The 17,468-nt window shown below is 37.8% G+C and overlaps 3 protein-coding genes across 3 annotated transcripts; 1 reads left to right on the top strand and 2 right to left on the bottom strand.

Annotated features, from left to right (window-relative positions):
* Window positions 1-4,941: 4,941 nt before the first annotated feature.
* Window positions 4,942-7,218, bottom strand: mrm2 (mitochondrial rRNA methyltransferase 2). The gene is made up of 2 exons (XM_079457439.1): window positions 6,542-7,218; window positions 4,942-6,389 (listed from the first exon to the last, which is right to left on the bottom strand). The coding sequence occupies exons 1-2, from the start codon at window positions 6,819-6,821 to the stop codon at window positions 5,965-5,967; spliced, it is 705 nt and encodes a 234-aa protein (XP_079313565.1). The 5' UTR covers window positions 6,822-7,218; the 3' UTR covers window positions 4,942-5,964.
* Window positions 7,199-9,763, top strand: nudt1 (nudix (nucleoside diphosphate linked moiety X)-type motif 1). Its single transcript, XM_079457440.1, has 4 exons — window positions 7,199-7,363; window positions 7,729-7,885; window positions 8,170-8,315; window positions 8,410-9,763. Exons 2-4 carry the CDS (start codon window positions 7,734-7,736, stop codon window positions 8,580-8,582), a joined length of 471 nt encoding a protein of 156 aa, XP_079313566.1. The 5' UTR covers window positions 7,199-7,363; window positions 7,729-7,733; the 3' UTR covers window positions 8,583-9,763.
* Window positions 9,174-16,916, bottom strand: snx8a (sorting nexin 8a). The gene is made up of 13 exons (XM_079457438.1): window positions 16,777-16,916; window positions 15,877-16,004; window positions 15,610-15,739; window positions 14,246-14,436; window positions 13,442-13,562; window positions 12,996-13,132; window positions 12,467-12,547; window positions 12,118-12,278; window positions 11,697-11,826; window positions 11,560-11,628; window positions 11,122-11,271; window positions 10,176-10,325; window positions 9,174-10,082 (listed from the first exon to the last, which is right to left on the bottom strand). Exons 1-13 carry the CDS (start codon window positions 16,796-16,798, stop codon window positions 9,990-9,992), a joined length of 1,563 nt encoding a protein of 520 aa, XP_079313564.1. The 5' UTR covers window positions 16,799-16,916; the 3' UTR covers window positions 9,174-9,989.
* Between the last annotated feature and the right edge of the window lie 552 nt (window positions 16,917-17,468).

Below are 17,468 nucleotides of genomic sequence, written 5' to 3'. Positions count from 1 at the left end.
GTAAGATGTTATTCCATTTTCACAAGCATCCTTGTCTTCATTTCGGTTCTCTTCTTTTTCCTCAAATTTACATTATGGAGAGGTTAGCCTTTACGTATTCAAATTGCAGCATTACATAATACATCATGAACAAGATGAACGACTATCAATCTATGAATTAAAGTCATTGACAATTGAATGCGTGTGCTCACTTTTGCCTTTATCTTCTCTAAAATTGCATGGAAAAGGATTGATGGATTGTTACGGATGACATTTGGCCCATGTTCATATGCATAGAGGTCACAGAGTTGTAATAGAGGTCGGCGATTGTATGGTGTTGCATATATTATCGCATTCTGAAGGAGAATAGATCTGGACACACACTCGATTATTTTGGATGTATTCTGTTCTATGACCAAGCATTAATGCCGGCAGCACTTTCACAATCTTGGGGAAGCCAGAAGCTTCATTAGAAAACCTCTTCACAATTTAAAAGCTCTTCACGGGCAGAAACCCACCTGAACGCATCTCTAGCAAGCTAAAGCCTGTGAAGAAATGAATATTCACGCTCATGCTTCATTTCTCATTTCTTCAGGCCGAAGAAGGCCTTAGTTTTGGGTTAGTACAGCCATTTATTTTGAACCGCCTGTTGATCCAAAAACATAGTCTTTTCTGAAATTCCAGCACAAATAGTGCACAAAGATTTGCTTGAAATCACAAAAACATTTAAATGTATGTACTCTAGTTTAAAACCATTCTATACGAACCTTTAAATCATTGCAATGAAAAACATCACGTTTTCTGTTATGAATGACCATGTCCGTGTCATTCAGTTATTCGAAACGCTTTTAAAATAATCTCGCTTTGGTTTTCATTTCCCATTCGAAAAGACTTTATGACAAACCTGTATAAGAAGCAAACTCATTCTAAGCTCTTTCCTCCAGCTCCACAGATGACAGATTTGTGTTCGTTCAGCAGTGGAAGCTGCAAGTATCTGTCTGTTCATATCTGAATGGTTCATTGTCAGCCACTGCAGCTTCAGACTTCATATAAAGCAACGCTCAGCATATCTACATTTGCAGTCCATCCAATACAACTAATATCTGTATCCAAAAGCACCTAAAGTTTTTTAGCAAGTTTACTTTATTTCCCCCGGGTTTGTTTTGCATTCTTTGCCCAAAGCCTCAAGATTAAAAAGTTGATCCTTCAATCTCCTAATTAAATTTGAGCAAGTACTTTATATAATTTTCTTACATTTAATTGACTGATATTTATACAAGCCACCAGCTGTCCTAACAAAAGTAAATTAACCTGACAGTGCACCATCCCTCTGGAATGCTTTTGGAACAGATTCATTTAATATTGAAGAGTGCAATTCTCACCTGTGCGAAACAGCAAGGCAACTGCCAGGGAATTGCTTGATTAAATACGAATATATAATAGCATTCATTACCATGGGAGAACTATAAAATGTGATCAAAACATTAAAGAAGGGAACTGGTGGGAGTATACGGTCATTTCAGAATAAGAGACGTCTCTTTGTGTGGCCTTTGTTTGGGTCACATCCAGGGCTATAATGGAACACCCACCGTGCAGTACTTTTCTCAATTTAAAAAATCCATGCAAATTCTTCCATAACAGATTTACATATTAGATTTCATGCCTTTATTAGACTTCAAAAACCCAAATTTTGGGATCTAATCAGTCTGCAACACGGACTTTAGGTTAACCGGGCAGTATGCTAATGCAACCGTTCTCATCAACCTGCGTATAAAGAACACGACTTTACACTTTCAAACTGCGTATAAAGAATACGACTTTACACTTTCAAACTGCGTATAAAGAATACGCAAATTATAATTTACTTACCTATTTTTTTTGACACATGGCACTATGTAACGTGATGCAGAAACACAAAAATAATTAACCTTAATTATAATTTACTTACCGAAAACCTTTACAAAGTGTGCTGCCCTTACTCACCTGTTTAAAGATGGCGCGCATAAGGTGAACTGAGCGAACCGAGCATCGCTGGTGACGTCACTGCCGTTGAGATGAAGCGTGGTATTTGGACGCATCTGCTCCACACTGAACTTAATGGAAAGGATTGGCGTATCCCATGCATGCAAAATTGGGCTTTGGCGTTTGCATTATATGCAGTTTGAAAGTGTAAAGTCGTGTTATTTATACGCAGGTTGATGAGAACGGGTTGGTTAATTGAATATATTAAGACGCATGAGGAATTTGGTGCAGAAGTTCCACTAGGACCAGCTACAGAAGCAAATGTTTTGTTCCATGGATCAAACAGGCTTGTCCCAGTTAAATAGAGAATCAAATGATACAAATAGTGAAGAGCACCGATTTGATGTGTTTTCCACAAATTGGCAAGATTGGTAAAATTTTGAATGACTGGGTCCATTTTAATTTATAAGTGTCATTTCATTTGAAATGACCGCACCTCTCAACAGGTTTGAACTGGAATGAGGAAAAAGGAAATGTATTGAACAAAATTCAAAGAAATTCAGCACAGTCATACAACAGAGGAAATGAATAAGTCCAACTCATGTTTGATGAAGGTGTTAAATAAATACATCATTAGATTTAACCAACTAGGAATTCATTAAAGGTGATTCAACATATTTTCCAAGCTAAGGTCATCACTTCTAAAACAATAAGCGCTGATCATTTAAAATGAATCTATTTAGCATACAATACCAGGAAATGACCACTGACTGTCAATTTGCTACTGATTCGATATAATTTAAGTTCTTATCAAATTTACATTCAGTCCTTGATGCTGATTGGTCAATATCCTTGCTTATTTATGATACAGCACAGCTATGACGTCTTCACCAAGCAGGATTATCTTACTGTTAACATGTCAAGCAGGGTACATTCTAAATGAAAATATAATATCTTTACCTTATGGTATCTGTTTTGTAAAAGCAAATAAGACACTCAAAGCTTGTGTTTGGGTGTTATAGCATCTTCAGCTGCATTGGTACAACACTGGGAATGTAGACATAGCCTTTTAGTGTCCATTTTAGTTTCACTAGATGATGGCATTTATCAGACTTTTCGAGGTAAAGTCTCGGTCTCCCGAGAGATTGTAGCCTCTTGTCTAGACAGAACATTTCAAGTTCTTGATTTTCTTAAATGTGTATTCAGAGCACAGGTTTCAAATCCTGACTGAGGCCAACGCTATAACCTTGGCCAAACTAAAACAAAATCTAAACTTGAAACTCAGCAGACATTCATCATTCAGACATTCGTGTGTTTCCGCTCATCGAACAATACTGTAAGAATATTACCTAAGAGTGTCATATTTCTCAGTTAAAGAAAAACTGTGTACCTGTGGTTCACTTGGTAAAGTATTGCATGCCAGGAAACACACACACTGATAAAACGTTGAAAGCACTGTAATTTGTGTCTATAGACAAAATATCCAAATATACAAAATTTGCATTTTTAATAAACCCAAAATACATTGTATGGGTCAAAATTATCTTTTTTTTCTTTTATGCCAAAAATCATTAGGATATTCAGTAAAGATCATGTTCCATGAAGATATTTTGTACATTTCCTACCCTTTATAGATCAAAACTTTATTTTTGTGAATGGATGGCCTGTTACATTGCCTCTGAATAACGACTTCAAAGGCATTTTTCTCAATATTTGGATTTTTTGCACCCTCAGATTCCAGTTTTAAACGGCTGTATCGCCGCCAGATATAACCCTATCCTAACAGCCCATACATCACTAGAAACCTTAATTATTCAGCTTTCAGATGGTGTAAAAATCTCAATTTCAAAAATCGGACCCATAAAAAAAGGTTTTGTTGTCCAGGGTCACATTTATCATGTCAAAGGTAACTGTAATGCTAGTCTTTTGTAGCCTGAACATTTGGATATTAGAATGGATTGTAATGTCCAAACAACTGAGAAAAAACGACACTTGAAGCAGATATTTTACATTTCATTTCAGTCTTGCTTCCCTGCATTCAATTCTGCTTTGTGTTTCTCAATTCAAATGTACTTTTTTAAAGACATTCTTAACTGGATGATGCATATATCTGTAAGGGGTAAAGTTTGAAAGAAGTTTTCCTAATATATTTGTTATTTAGGATCCCCTATATACTTAAATATGTTAAAATGTGTGGAACTTTAAGTGTCTGAGCACTGAGCTTTAAGAAGTTGACACTTAAACCTGACACTCTTTAGTTAAAAGCAATAAACCCTAAAAAACACTTTGAAAATTCTGGCAAAACTTTGGGACCACAAAAGCCTTTTGGTGTATTTCCATATCATTCAATATGCTTGAATCCCTGAAGATACTTTCCACTCTTACAACTGTTAAAAAGCGCATAAAAACTAAGCTCTCAAATGAATCCCTAATCTACTTTAATGAATTCTCAAGACTCTTCTGACATCTCATTGATGCAGGACCGGCTTGTTCGCCGAGTCTACTTTTTCTAAAATATGTGATTATATAAAACCACGGTATTCAAATTGACCCAAGCCAGCACACATGAAACATGTTGCTGACACAGGCACTCAGATTAAAACGTTTCAGAATTTCCATATTGTACAGTACATTCTGTAGGTCAGTCAAATATGAAAGCATTAGAACTGTGGGCAGAATTAATCTAGGTGCGTTTGAGTCTCACAAATTTTACAGCAGTCCAGTACTGAACATTATTGTCTCAGTTTATTAAGGACATTTAGTGATTCCCGTGTGTTCATTATATTGTCATAAAAAACTGTCTACACTAATTATAAAAAAAAGTCAAAAAGTATAACCTAAAAAGGAAAATTGACATATAGTGTTCTGGTCACTAAATAAGCAAATTTGTTAACCTCTTTGTACGAATGATATAACATTCCCTATTGATGTTACAATAAGCTCTTTGTAACGTTCTCAGATCATGTTGAAAAAAGAATTAGCAACAGGGGCACTCATTTTCAGTGCACCTTTTTAATCAGATTGGTATAACCGAAGAGGGGATATCATTTTTACTTGTGATGTCAGACTTTTGGACCCCAGTGTTTATTAAAAGGATGAACTCTATAAATCTCAATGAAACATTTATTCTAAATATTACTAAAGACTCCTTGATGTAAAAGCTCTAAAAATGACTACGTGCGCCGGATGTCATTTATATCTGGACTGTAGAAACCGAAGTGTCTGGATTAATAACGTGTGAGGCTAATATCTGCTTTGCTTAAGGGGCAAAGGCCTCTCATTAGTCATGCTCACAAGACACTTATCCATCCTCTCTGCAGCTCCTTGGCTTCTAATGAGAGAACGATTGCATCTTTTTACACACTTGGAAAACGGATTTAGCATTGCATTGCATCATGCAAACAATTTCACTTTCCGGTTAATAGAACACAAAATAAATGTCAAATAAGCAATGTTTTAAGGTTACAAACTCGCAATGCAGGACTCCCAAACACTAAACTTTAAAACAGCTGGGAAGCAATGTTCCTTATAACAGCATGTCCACGCTGTCTCTTCACACTGTTTGGTATCTGAGCCTGTGAGGTTCACTTCAGAACCCACTGATGTTTTCAGACAGACGACTCAAGAGCGCCATCCACTGGTAACATGTATATCTTCCCTAAAACATACCGACTTCAATAAGCTTATAAATGAATCTAATCCATCAAACAAATGAGTTAACGTTTTGCCTTTTATTACTGTTTTCTCTGTGCTTCTTCGACGAAGGAGGTATTTCAAAATACACTGTAAATATAGAATTACAATAAAGTAATTTAAATGCACGCAATCATTTCTTTATCAAAATCTTTGAAAGATGTGAGTACACCCTGATATGCATATCTGATTTCAGAGCCTCCAAACATCTTACCGTCCCATAAACGCAGAGATCTATTTATTCTGCATACGGACGAGGCCGGTGTTTCATATGAACAAAAACCAGCGATTTCTGGTCAAGCAATAGTTTTTATTATCTAAAGAGAGGCTTTATCTCCTTTTGAACATCCTCGCCAGAAAATACAGCTCTGCCGACTCCTTCCTACTTGCTTTTGGTTTTACAGTTCTAACATCCTTAAACATGAGAGAAAGTCTTTGCTGAAGGTTATGGGCCAGATAGCCATCCCAGTATTTACAGACCAAAGAGCCACCAGGGCGCAGAACCCTCTCTGCCAAGTCCAGCATTGAGAGACACATGGTGACTAGGTTCTCATGATCCAGTTCCCTGAGCCCGCTGGCATTGGGGGCCATGTCACTGAGGATGACGTCGGCCTGAGCTTCAGGGAGGAGCCTTTCCAGCTCCATGTGAGTCGAAGGGTCCATAATGTCATGACTGCACAGGAACTGGGTTCCATCCAAAGGGGCTATGCGTAGTAAGTCTATACCTATGACACTTCCTTTAGGAAGTTCTGCACCTGGAAAGGACAAAGGTGTGATGTTGACTTTCAAGTGTTTGACTTTCAAGTGTTTCAAAGCAAACCATCACGGATGGCACATCAAGACTAACTTTAACAGCATTCCAAGACTCTGCTTACATACATATGTTGCTAAAGCACACATCACTTACTTTCCCCGGTTGAATTGACTCTCTGGACTGCAACTTGGCTCCACGCACCAGGTGCAGCGCCACAATCGACGATACTCAAGCCAGGTTTCAGTATTCTGTATTTGTCATCTATCTCGATGAGTTTAAAAGCACTTCTGCAGCGGTAATCTTGAGAGTGCGCAGCTTTGACGAAAGGGTCACTGAGCTGCCGCGCCAGCCAGCGTTTTTCTGCCGGGGTCTTTTTTTTAAGACACGCCGCTGAGACGTGAACACACGACTTCTGTATACATTTCCCCATCATGTAGAAAGACTTGCTACGTGGGAGCAACAAATTGCAGAGTTTAGGCGAGTAGAGGAAAACACACGGGCACCGCGTCTGCGGTGTGCTTTAGACAACCAAACCGCGCGAACTTTACGCAGCCCGGGCGAAAATAAGTTTTTCCATTAGAAACGAGTTTTTTATTAATTCATTATAAATATTGGTATTTACACGAGTGTTTGTTTTGGGGCTTAATTGATATCAATGCGCTTTCTTGACAGAGTTTCTGTGTTTAGTCCTTTCGCTTACAATTTCAGTCGAGATCATTTCACCGGCGCACACCGGCGTCGACCGGGCGGAGTTTATGACGTTCCGCTGATCTGTAAGGCATATGTTGGATGTAGTTTGCTACAATCTGCATATGGATGTCAATCACTATGGTGATTAGCTTCATTGTTGTCGTTCATAACGCCATGTGACTGTCTTACGCCGAGCAACACGCGGGAAGAAGCCTTCCTGGTTGATATCGACTAACATCTAATTGTATACTGTATATATTTCTTAACCGGTTTTCTTTGGACCAAGTAAGCAGATCGATACCATAACTGTGTTGCTTTATATGTGTGCTGATATTGGACATTGATTATTCTGCATCTGCCATGTATTATGTAGAGCAAACATTTTTCTAATACTGGAGTGATACATACATTATCACAAAATACATGATTTATACTATATACGTTTCGTGCTGTTGTAGCTTGTAGCATCAGCGCAAAGGTCATTGGTTTCATCCCAGGGAATACACATAACGTTACTGATAAAAAATGTATTGATTTAAATGCCCTGTAAGATGCTTTAAATGCATAAATGTAAACGTTACATTCAGTTTTATAGACTACAAAATGCAATATATGAACAACAAGATAGATATTTTTTTACTCTTGTATAGGGGTGATGTTTACTTCTAAACTGCTGACCCTGGTGCTGGTGGTGGAGCCCAGCCGGGTTTTACTGGGTATGAAGAAAAGAGGGTTTGGAGTGGGCAAATGGAACGGGTTCGGAGGTAAAGTCCAGCCAGGAGAGGCCATAGAGCAAGCTGCGAGACGGTAAGTTTAACAGTGAAATAGAAAAGCAAAATGTCTTGTTTTCAGTTGTCACAATAAAATATTAAATGATATTGTTAAGCATTTTAAACTGCCGTTGTTATTCCCCAGTGTATATTTCCAGAAAACCATCCACAAGATGAAGTCTTTAACCTTGTAATGGGTGGGAATGTTGATATTATTTACTCGTCTGTGGAACTCTATAACGTTGTCAGCAATTTGTCATGTTCAATCTCTCCTTCTTTTATTGGTTTCCGTCTGAAACAAAATCCCATTTTATTTGTCAGGGAACTGCTGGAGGAAAGTGGTCTCACCGTTGACATCCTCCACAAGATTGGAAATATCAAATTTGAGTTTATTGGGGAAACAGAACTGCTGGATGTTCACATTTTCAGAGCTGACAGCTATAAAGGAGTGCCAACAGAATCAGACGGTAATACAGCTCGGCATTACTTTCTAATCCAGTTTGTGTGACGCGTACCTTGACCTTATAGCATACCATTGAATTCGTTTGTTTTCTATTTCAGAGATGAGACCTCAGTGGTTTGACATTGATCAAATACCTTTCTGCCAGATGTGGGCAGATGATGTCTTGTGGTTCCCGTTAATATTTCAGAAACGGAAGTTCCTGGGATATTTTAAATTCCAGGGTCATGATGTCATAGTGGAGCATAAACTGGAGGAAGTGGAAAACTTTTGATCAGATGTCACACTATGAATGGATATTGCCACTGTATCAGTGGAAATAATACAACAGTCTGGTTTGCAAACATAAATGGTGCCCTTCATTATTGTGATGCATTATTTTGGTTAAGAGAAAAAACCTCTGATCTGTATTGTTATGATGTGTTAAGTTTTTACTTGTTTTGCTTTTTACAAGTTTGTTTGTTCCCCATTCCTACAGCGGTTTAACCCACAATAGTTCACACACATATACCAGTTTGTTCAACTTTAACTACCCTTAAAATGTTCAATACAATTTTGGAGAAACTAAATAGGATTCCATTTGGTGTTTAGACTTATTACATTTGTCCATTTTGCAGCATATTGAACACATTTAAAATGTCTCTGTAATATCCTGTCAAATATAAATGAGAGTGCAGTGTAACACAACTGCTAGAATAGAATAGAGATGAGGGGAACATGCAATTCCCAATTGCGCCAGCAGATGGCGGATTTGATGAATGAGAGAATAGAATGTTAACATCAACAGTTTCTAAATGGGGAATTTGGCCATCATCTTTCTTGATTAAAACTGGTAAACATAAAAGCATAAATTAACAACTATAATAAATTCTGTTCAGGTGTTTAATAGAAAATTAAACAATGAAGACAAAAAGTGCATGAAAAACAATTTCAACAGGGTTGTGTATTAAAAATAAAAAAAGCATTATGTTAATTTTTCAAGGAAACAATTCATAGTAGCTAAGCAGCAGTCTGAAAATTCCATAGTCTGCGAAAACCAGGTTAATGTCTCATAATCAAAATTATGAGATAACAAGCATTAAAGTTTGATTTCAAAATACCTTTCACATTTGGCAGAACTATTAAGCATTTTTTTAACTTATAAATGACTATAAAATGAAATGTGAAAACAAAACTGCAGTCACATTAAGTGCAAGTCTGATGATTTGAACAAAAAGGACGAAAAATAGATAATCTTAGTCTGGCAAAACCATCTCGGTGTCAAAGCCAAACAAAATATCTACATAATTCAGCTGTCCGTTCAATGTTTGACACACACTTCTGGTGAGGGCTACTATTAAAGTCTCTGCACGTTTATTTTTAATAGACCAACTGTTAGAAAGCATCTATCATTTTCCATCTGTTATTCTGTCTGCAATACAAATTTGTATACATAAACAGTAAAAACAATGTCAGAAATACAATGTTCATCCTTCTTATCTATATTAGCAGCAATAGTCATATTTTAGTGTCAGCTTGGTCATAAGTGTAGAAAATAAACAAAGTCTCTCTTCACATATCTATTTAAAGAGAATCAGTTTCCCCTAGCTCTTTGCAATGCATGGAGGTGCTTTAAAACAACATCAGCTTAGATTTTTCGTTTCTTCATTCATTCTTCATTGCAAAAACACAAAGACTGGCGCTATTTGGGGCTCAGAGGTGGAGTCTGAAGTCCGTTACTGTCCCCAAAAAGACACTTTAGCTTGGAATGAAGATCTTGCCAGACCTCACCCATCTAGGTCAAAAAGCAAAAGTCATTGGCACACACTTAAATGACTCTCTTACTAGTCAAAGCCTAACTGAATATAAAAGGAAAAGATAAGCTCACCTCTTTGTGTCCTTGCACCTGGGAGTTGACAAATGACCCCAGGATGTGAGACGTGATGGGCAGGTATGTGAATATGAGCTGGCTCTCCTGGTGCAGGCAGAACAGGGAAAAGTAGTTGCGCAGCTCCATGGCTTGAATGGCATTCTCTTGCTGTGAGTCAGATATGAAAGTGAATTTCTTTTCGCTATCATCATCCCTGTTGTGAGCTATAACTACTACATGAAGAGCTTGTAAAACTGCTTTCGCTCATGATGAAACAGAGAGGATGATAACACGTTTTCTGAAGGTTAAATGTTAATGCATCTTAAAATGTTTTGGCAAGCTGTTCAGACATTTACCGTATAGTCAGAAGAAAGGACAAAGTATAAAACATGCAATGTTGCCAATACTTGGCTATGAAAACTAAAATTTAGTAAACAAATTGTTTTTCATTATAAGACGTCATATGAGTTGCGGTGATGAAATTACTGACTGTCTGTTAAATGTGTCCAACAAGAGCTTTGTTTATACAGCTGGTTGTTAAAGCCATACAGTGTGTCCTAGCCGGCCAAGATGTGAATTTGTCAATATAATTTATTGTAATAATTTAAAGCAGTGTGATGCGCCACAAATGTCCAGCCAATCAGAACATTTGATGTTTAATTTAGAGTTAGTTGATGCTGGGTTTGGATCACTCTAACTTCACCGTGGGCGGGGCTACCAAGCATGACATATGTCACAGTCGCTGCTGCTTTCTGGTCATGTAAATGTTTTTACTTCTTTTATCCCGTCACAGCTAGATATGTTATTTCAGAGGCCTCTCCAGAGGGATATTAGGGATACAAATCTTGCTCAAGGGCTTTAGTTTCAAGCCCATAACTTCAATTGCCGGCACGAAACACAACTTGGTGAGCTGTTGTAGCTCTTTGTAGTGTGTGTGTGTGTAGGTGTGTATTTGAGGACTGACCTGAACGATGCGGGACTCCAGCTGTTCTACAGAAACCTGCTCTTTAGGCTGCACCGTGGCGCTCATCATTTGCCTCTTCATCACGCCGTATTTCTGAAGTGCTCGCTGGTGCTCATGCAAGACCCCCTTCTCGTGCCGTTCACACAAGTCCTGTACCACAAATCAAAAACAAATCTGCTATAGCAGCTCCATTACACTAACATATTGTCTGGCATCAGAAGATTTTTGGACCACTTTTAAAATAGCCTGCTTTTAAAGACGAATCAGTTTGTCCAAAGCAGCTTTCAGTGCATTCAAGCTATAAATTTTATCAGTGTGTGTGTTCAATGTGTGTGCACATGGTTTTTTACAGCATAATAAAAACTCTACCTAGACAGAGTATAAACAACATTAAAAAAAGGTATTTTCACCTCGGAAGAAATGTTTAAGTACACTCACCTTGTACGACTGCAGCAGGTCCAGGAACAGATTGAGTTTTTCCACCACATCGTCTTCCTCTCTTCTACCCTGTTTTAAATAAATAAATTCAGCTCCTGCAAAGCAGCGTGCAAGAATTTCATGTGGGCGTCTGTTACCTGTTCCACAGCTTTTTCAGACAGAAGTGAGAACTCGACAGAGAGCCCTTTGACAGCTTGTTTGAGAGCGACCCAGGGACTCTTGCCGGATGCCAGGACAGGCACAGATGTCTCATCTGATCCCAGGCAGCTGGAGAAATAAGAAACGAAAGCTAAAAGACCAAAGCTATGGCAACTCATAAAGATCAATTTGATTCTTCCAGCCAATGCAAAATATGTTTTGGTTTGACTGTTGTAACAACGTTGATGTTATGCACATTTTTATGCGAGAGAAAATGTATTTAAGTAAATGTACATTAAGATCCCAGGAGCTATAAGAAGCGATCTGGACACTTAAGAGTTTATATTCAAGAAATAGGCTCAAAACAAGAGAGACACTGTAAGCAGAGTAGCAGACACAACACTCAGGATAGGCTGGTACCTCAGTTCCTTCCCAAACATCTGCAGATCTGTGGCGTTCTCCTTCGAGCGCTCGGCCATTTTCTCTGCCCTGTCCCGTAACTTCTGAAAACTGCTATGGATATTTCTGATCAGTTCCCGGCTGGATGAAAACTGAGCCTGGATATCAGCTGGGAGGTAATCCTGCAGAAGTCACCATACAGACAAGTAAACACAATGTGGTAATGTGTCATTATACATAACAATATGTATAATTCTCAAATTTGATTGGTTGAAAAATTTGTGGTGATGTATAGCAGGCTTGCACTGCTTTTGTGTTACTGTTGAATTATAACTGGTCGACATAAAATTTAAATATATGTGATTCAAACCTTGGCCTGCGTTGAATAACTGCATGTCATAAACTCATCACCCAACTTTTTGCACGCATCTCGAAGTTTAGTTTGGACATCCTGTGGAGAACAAATATGGAAAATAAATATATAAACTCTTGATGAACCTGAAGAATGTCTGTATTGCAAATGCCACAAAACTCAAAAGCATTCTCTTCTCATATATTTAAAGTGATAATTCACCCAAAAATTGAAATTCTGTAGTCATTTACTCACCCTCCTGACATTTCAAACCTTCATAATTTTCTTTCTTCCGTGGACACAAAAGAACATTTGAAAGAATGACTTCTGTATAGACACAAAACCAATGCAAGGGAATGGGTATTGCCGTTTTTTGGTTACCGACATTCTTCAAAATATCTTCTTCTGTGTTGTGCAGAAGTAAGAAAGTCATACAGGTTTGAAATGACAAGTAGTTGAGTAAAAGATTACATTACATTACATTTAATCTTTTTAATCTTGTTGAGACACATTAGGATTAGGAAAATTAAAAAGTGAAGATTCACACCGAGCCACTGAAAGTGAAGAACGTCCTGACAAGCTCATCCTCAGAGAAGAATGGGTGCCGTGCCACAAGATTCAGAAACCTGGCCAGAGCCCGTCTTCGCCCCTCAATGAACTCCCGTTCTGACACAGAGGTCAGCACTGCAGCAGCGCCAAAGAACAGAGAAAAATTCCAGAAACAACAAAACATTGTTTTTCTATAATTAAAACACAACGAGGGACTTTTTGATACCGACACTGAGTTACTATGAAAGTACAACTTGAACTTGCTGAGGTTTACAAAAAAAGAGAAGTTTACTCCTTGGCAGAAGTGTGATTGTTTTTTTTGGTGTTTTTCCAGAAATTATGGAACGTCCCACTATTGTTCAATTTGACTTACACTATAATCTACAGGTTTCATTACCAGCATAAACAGTCTGAGATTTTACAGTGCATAAAATAAGGCCATACCTCCTTTCAACACTCTTTTGGGAGGTAGTGCAGGCACGATTCTGTAAGCATATCTCTGCAGCAGAAGCTCATGGAAGACGTCAAAATCACTGTAGCGTCTGTAGACCGATACTTTAAAACGCTGCAAAGTACATATAAGACGTAAATATCAAGAATGCAACTAAAACCAGTGCAATGACATGCTAAAACATGCCTTACGCGTCCAGTGACTAAATGCTTTCTTAACCCTGTTTAAAACTGGTACATATTTGATCTTTCTTTTGTTAGTGTCTACACTAAAAGTGCATGTTTTGACCTAACCGTTGTTGTTTGTGGTGAGGAAGGTGGGATGAAAGACGTCAGGCGGGGCCGGTGGCGTGAGTGATAGTTGTGCGCGCACCGGTCCTGCATATCTCACGGAGGAGATCGGGAGCTTAAGAGGACGAGAGGCAGGACTGTTGACGAGTTTGTGTTTATGTTCTTGGGGCCGGCAGTCGACCGTGAGGTGGCTGCCGGTCCTTTACTTCCGTGTTATTGTTTGTTTTATTTGATTAAAGTTTGTTGAATGTTCACCGGTTCCTGCCTCCTTCCTTCCCTTTTATGGATCTTTGTTACATTGTTTTTTAGCTGGTAAAGCTGGTGGAAGTCCTTGTTTGGTTGCAATGATTTACTAGATGTTACATAAGCAGGTAATGTTTTTAGGACACAGGACGGAGGAGTGTTTGGGCAAACTGCTGGAAAGATCTTTATTTTTGCAATGTCATTTGTTCACACTAGTGGTGCAAAAAGTAAACACTCCAGCTTGAATTCTCTCTGCTCACTCACCTCACTGGTCACCTGATATTCCACATGTTTAAGAAACAATCCCTTCTTCTCGGGAATGAGCTCAACGTTGATGGTGTCCTTCATCAGCAGCTCTGCCAGAGTCAAAGACAAGATTAAAGGATTCTCCTGAACCAGCTGCATCCTCAGACTCTGCAGCTCCTTTGGTTCTCCCAGCTTAGGCTTCGGGAGCTCTAAAAAGAAATGTTACACAAACAACAGAGAGGCATGACAACTAAATTCAACAGATTATAAAGAAAGTTATGGCATCAAACTTGGAAGGTCTTTAATGTACATATTTAATATATGATGTATACTGAAATGAAAAATAAACATGATATGTTTTTGCTCCCTCCACATGGGTCAGCAATCAATTTGATAAAGGAACAAGTAAAGAACAATGTCTAAAAAAACTTTGGTTTGGGTTTGGCTAAAACAACATGACTATGCAAAACACATAAAGAGCTATCTCAGCAGAGTCTAACCAGAAACTATTGTTTTGTTTGGTGGAACACAAACATATGTCCACTGAGGTGGCAGTTGGCATGAGATGGGACAGGAAACGTATTCATGCTTAGAGGAGAAAACAGGAAACGTTACTATTAAAGTGCAAAGTCAACCATCATTCAAGTCAAGAATAAAAATGATTATGGGGATAGTTTACTCAAAAATGAAATTTCTGTTATAATTTACTCACCTCCAAGTTGTTTTAAACCTGTATAATTTTCTTTGTTCTGTTGAACACAAAGAAGATATTTTGAAGAATGTGGAAAATCTAAACTTTACTGGGGCAAACTGTTTCTTTTCCAACCATAGTAGTCAACAGTGCCCAAGAAGTGTTTGGTTACAAGCATTCTTCCAAATATCTTACTTTGTGTTCAACAGAAAAAAGACTTTCATACAGATTTGAAAGAACTTGAGTGTGAGTAAATTTTTGTTTTTATGTGAACTGTCCCTTTAAATAGGATTTAATCCTACATTGCTCTGAAATGAAAGAAACATATAGTTTCACATTCTCCCAAGGTTGCGTATTGCATCTCACGTCAGAAATATAAATTCAGGGTTTAGTCAGAAATGATTGTACAGTTGTCTATTGTCTTGGCACAGTGAATAAAATAGATTATGTAAAAGTGTTGAATTTTGCATACTGAACGGTGAGAAAGAACTCTCAAAGCTTTATTCATGTGTATCCCGGCAAACAGATGGTGACACTTAAATGTGCCCTGCATTTAAATCAGTTTGGGATCACGTGAAACATATATAGATAACAATTTTATGACTAGTAACCGGGGTTAATGACTTTAAAATGACACCTTTTTAAGATACACATTTATGGTCAGCTGAGGAATGTGTCTGCCTTAGCCTACCTTGTATGAAATTCTCCAACAGTTTGGGACTCGGTGGCTTTCCTTGCTGAGCCAACGCAATCAGAGCCAAGCCTTTATACAGTGACACTTTATTGAGGAATCCATCAGCACTGTTCACATGTTCAGTTATCTAGAACATGAATGTAAATTCAATAAAAGTCAGGAAATCAACAACAAAGTGAAATTGATTCATATTATTTATGTCATTGAAATAATTGCAATGTCTGGTGCCGCCGCACATACGAGTCTTGGACTGTTGAAGCTCACCTGTTTCTGAACAGTGATGGAGAGTGCGGTTCCGCTCAGAAGTCTCTGGAATACACTGATCTGCACCCTTTCATCAGTTCTGCTGCAGATTGCCTGGTGTACTTCACGATAGTATGAGGGGACTGACCCTATTGTACCATCAGAGATTAAGATTCACTACATGCTTGAATTATGGCTTGTATTTATTGACAATGATTGTGTACAAATAGTAATATCATGATAATACTATATATATATATATATATATATGAGACTGAATGATTACCACATTTGTGGTATTTAGAGGCTATTGTATAGATAACTAAACTTTAAATATAATTGTTTATTGTGATCAACAGAGAATAAAGAACTTATTTTCATTTTCAACACATCGAATGCAGAATGGCTGATTGCGCAATACGCGCAATATTTCGACTGAGCATCAGGACAAAATGTAAATATATTCACGATCAAAGTGATTTGATTGGTTTAAAAACAAGTCTTGTCTTCTCGACTGACGTTATCTATGGAGATAGTGGCAACGATAAGCATATAGGAAAGAATATAGGCTATGCAAGGCATGAACGACGCGTGGAATAATAAATAGTGAAAGTTCTCACAAAATCGATGCAATATGTTGTTATCGATATTATTGCATTCGCGTTTAAAACCGTCCAGTTTCCGTGTCTGGTGACAAATTTAAACAGATTAACTGTTCTTAGTCAACAGGCGAAAACAGCAAATAAAAAGAAACAGACTCGAAACGTTCAAAATGAAGTGATTTTTCATTAAAGGAGCGCGTTTTTCTAGTAAAGCGACATTTCTTTAAAAAGCATCAGCAGGTCGAGACGAAAGTAAACAATAAGCAGACAAAACAATTAAAAGGGCGAAAAACTATCTTAAAAAATGCATTCCACTTGCCTTCGTTGATGTCCCCTTCCATAGTTCAGACTGTCATGTGAGTGCGATGGCACCTCCATGTGATTTCCTGCAGAAAAAAAAGAAAACGAAGGAATTTCCTTCTTCGAGTTGTATGTGGAGACACGTGGTTCAGTTTGTGGGAGGAGTTTCAGGTTCAGCATGATCTCTGAACCCTAAAACGCATCTTTCTATCACAGACTGTTGTTGGAAGGTCAAAGGTGGATAAAATTGCCTTTGAAAATTGTTTCCACAACTTTCTTTTAGAAATGAATATTTAGCCTAATATAACGTGCAACTAAATATTGTTTTGGCAGTTAGGGGAATATTTTGGAACCCTTTAACTAATTTGTACTTCTTTTCCTACTTCTCTTTTTTATAATTGTACTTCCTTTTAGTTTATTCAATAGTTTACTTAATACAAAAAGATAAACATGCACACAACCACACAGTTTTTAATGTTTTTAAACTACATTTTTATGACGTAAGACTTTATTAAATGCACGTAACGCAGTATTGACTTTTGTTGAAAATGTGGAACTGAAAAGTTTCTGGTAATATCATCACAAGCACGAGCAAATATGTGGTTAAAAATATAATCCCCATCTATAGTTCCTCCAGTGGATCTCGTCCATTTCCAAAATTTCCTATCAGTTACTGTGTCCTTATAAAAGTTAAATTTCTCATATTGTAAG

The sequence above is a fragment of the Barbatula barbatula genome, assembly GCF_947034865.1.
Source record: "Barbatula barbatula genome assembly, chromosome: 5".
Lineage (NCBI taxonomy): Eukaryota > Metazoa > Chordata > Actinopteri > Cypriniformes > Nemacheilidae > Barbatula > Barbatula barbatula.
The sequence above is the reverse complement of the archived record's forward strand: the minus strand, read 5'-3'. Positions and strand labels throughout refer to the sequence as shown.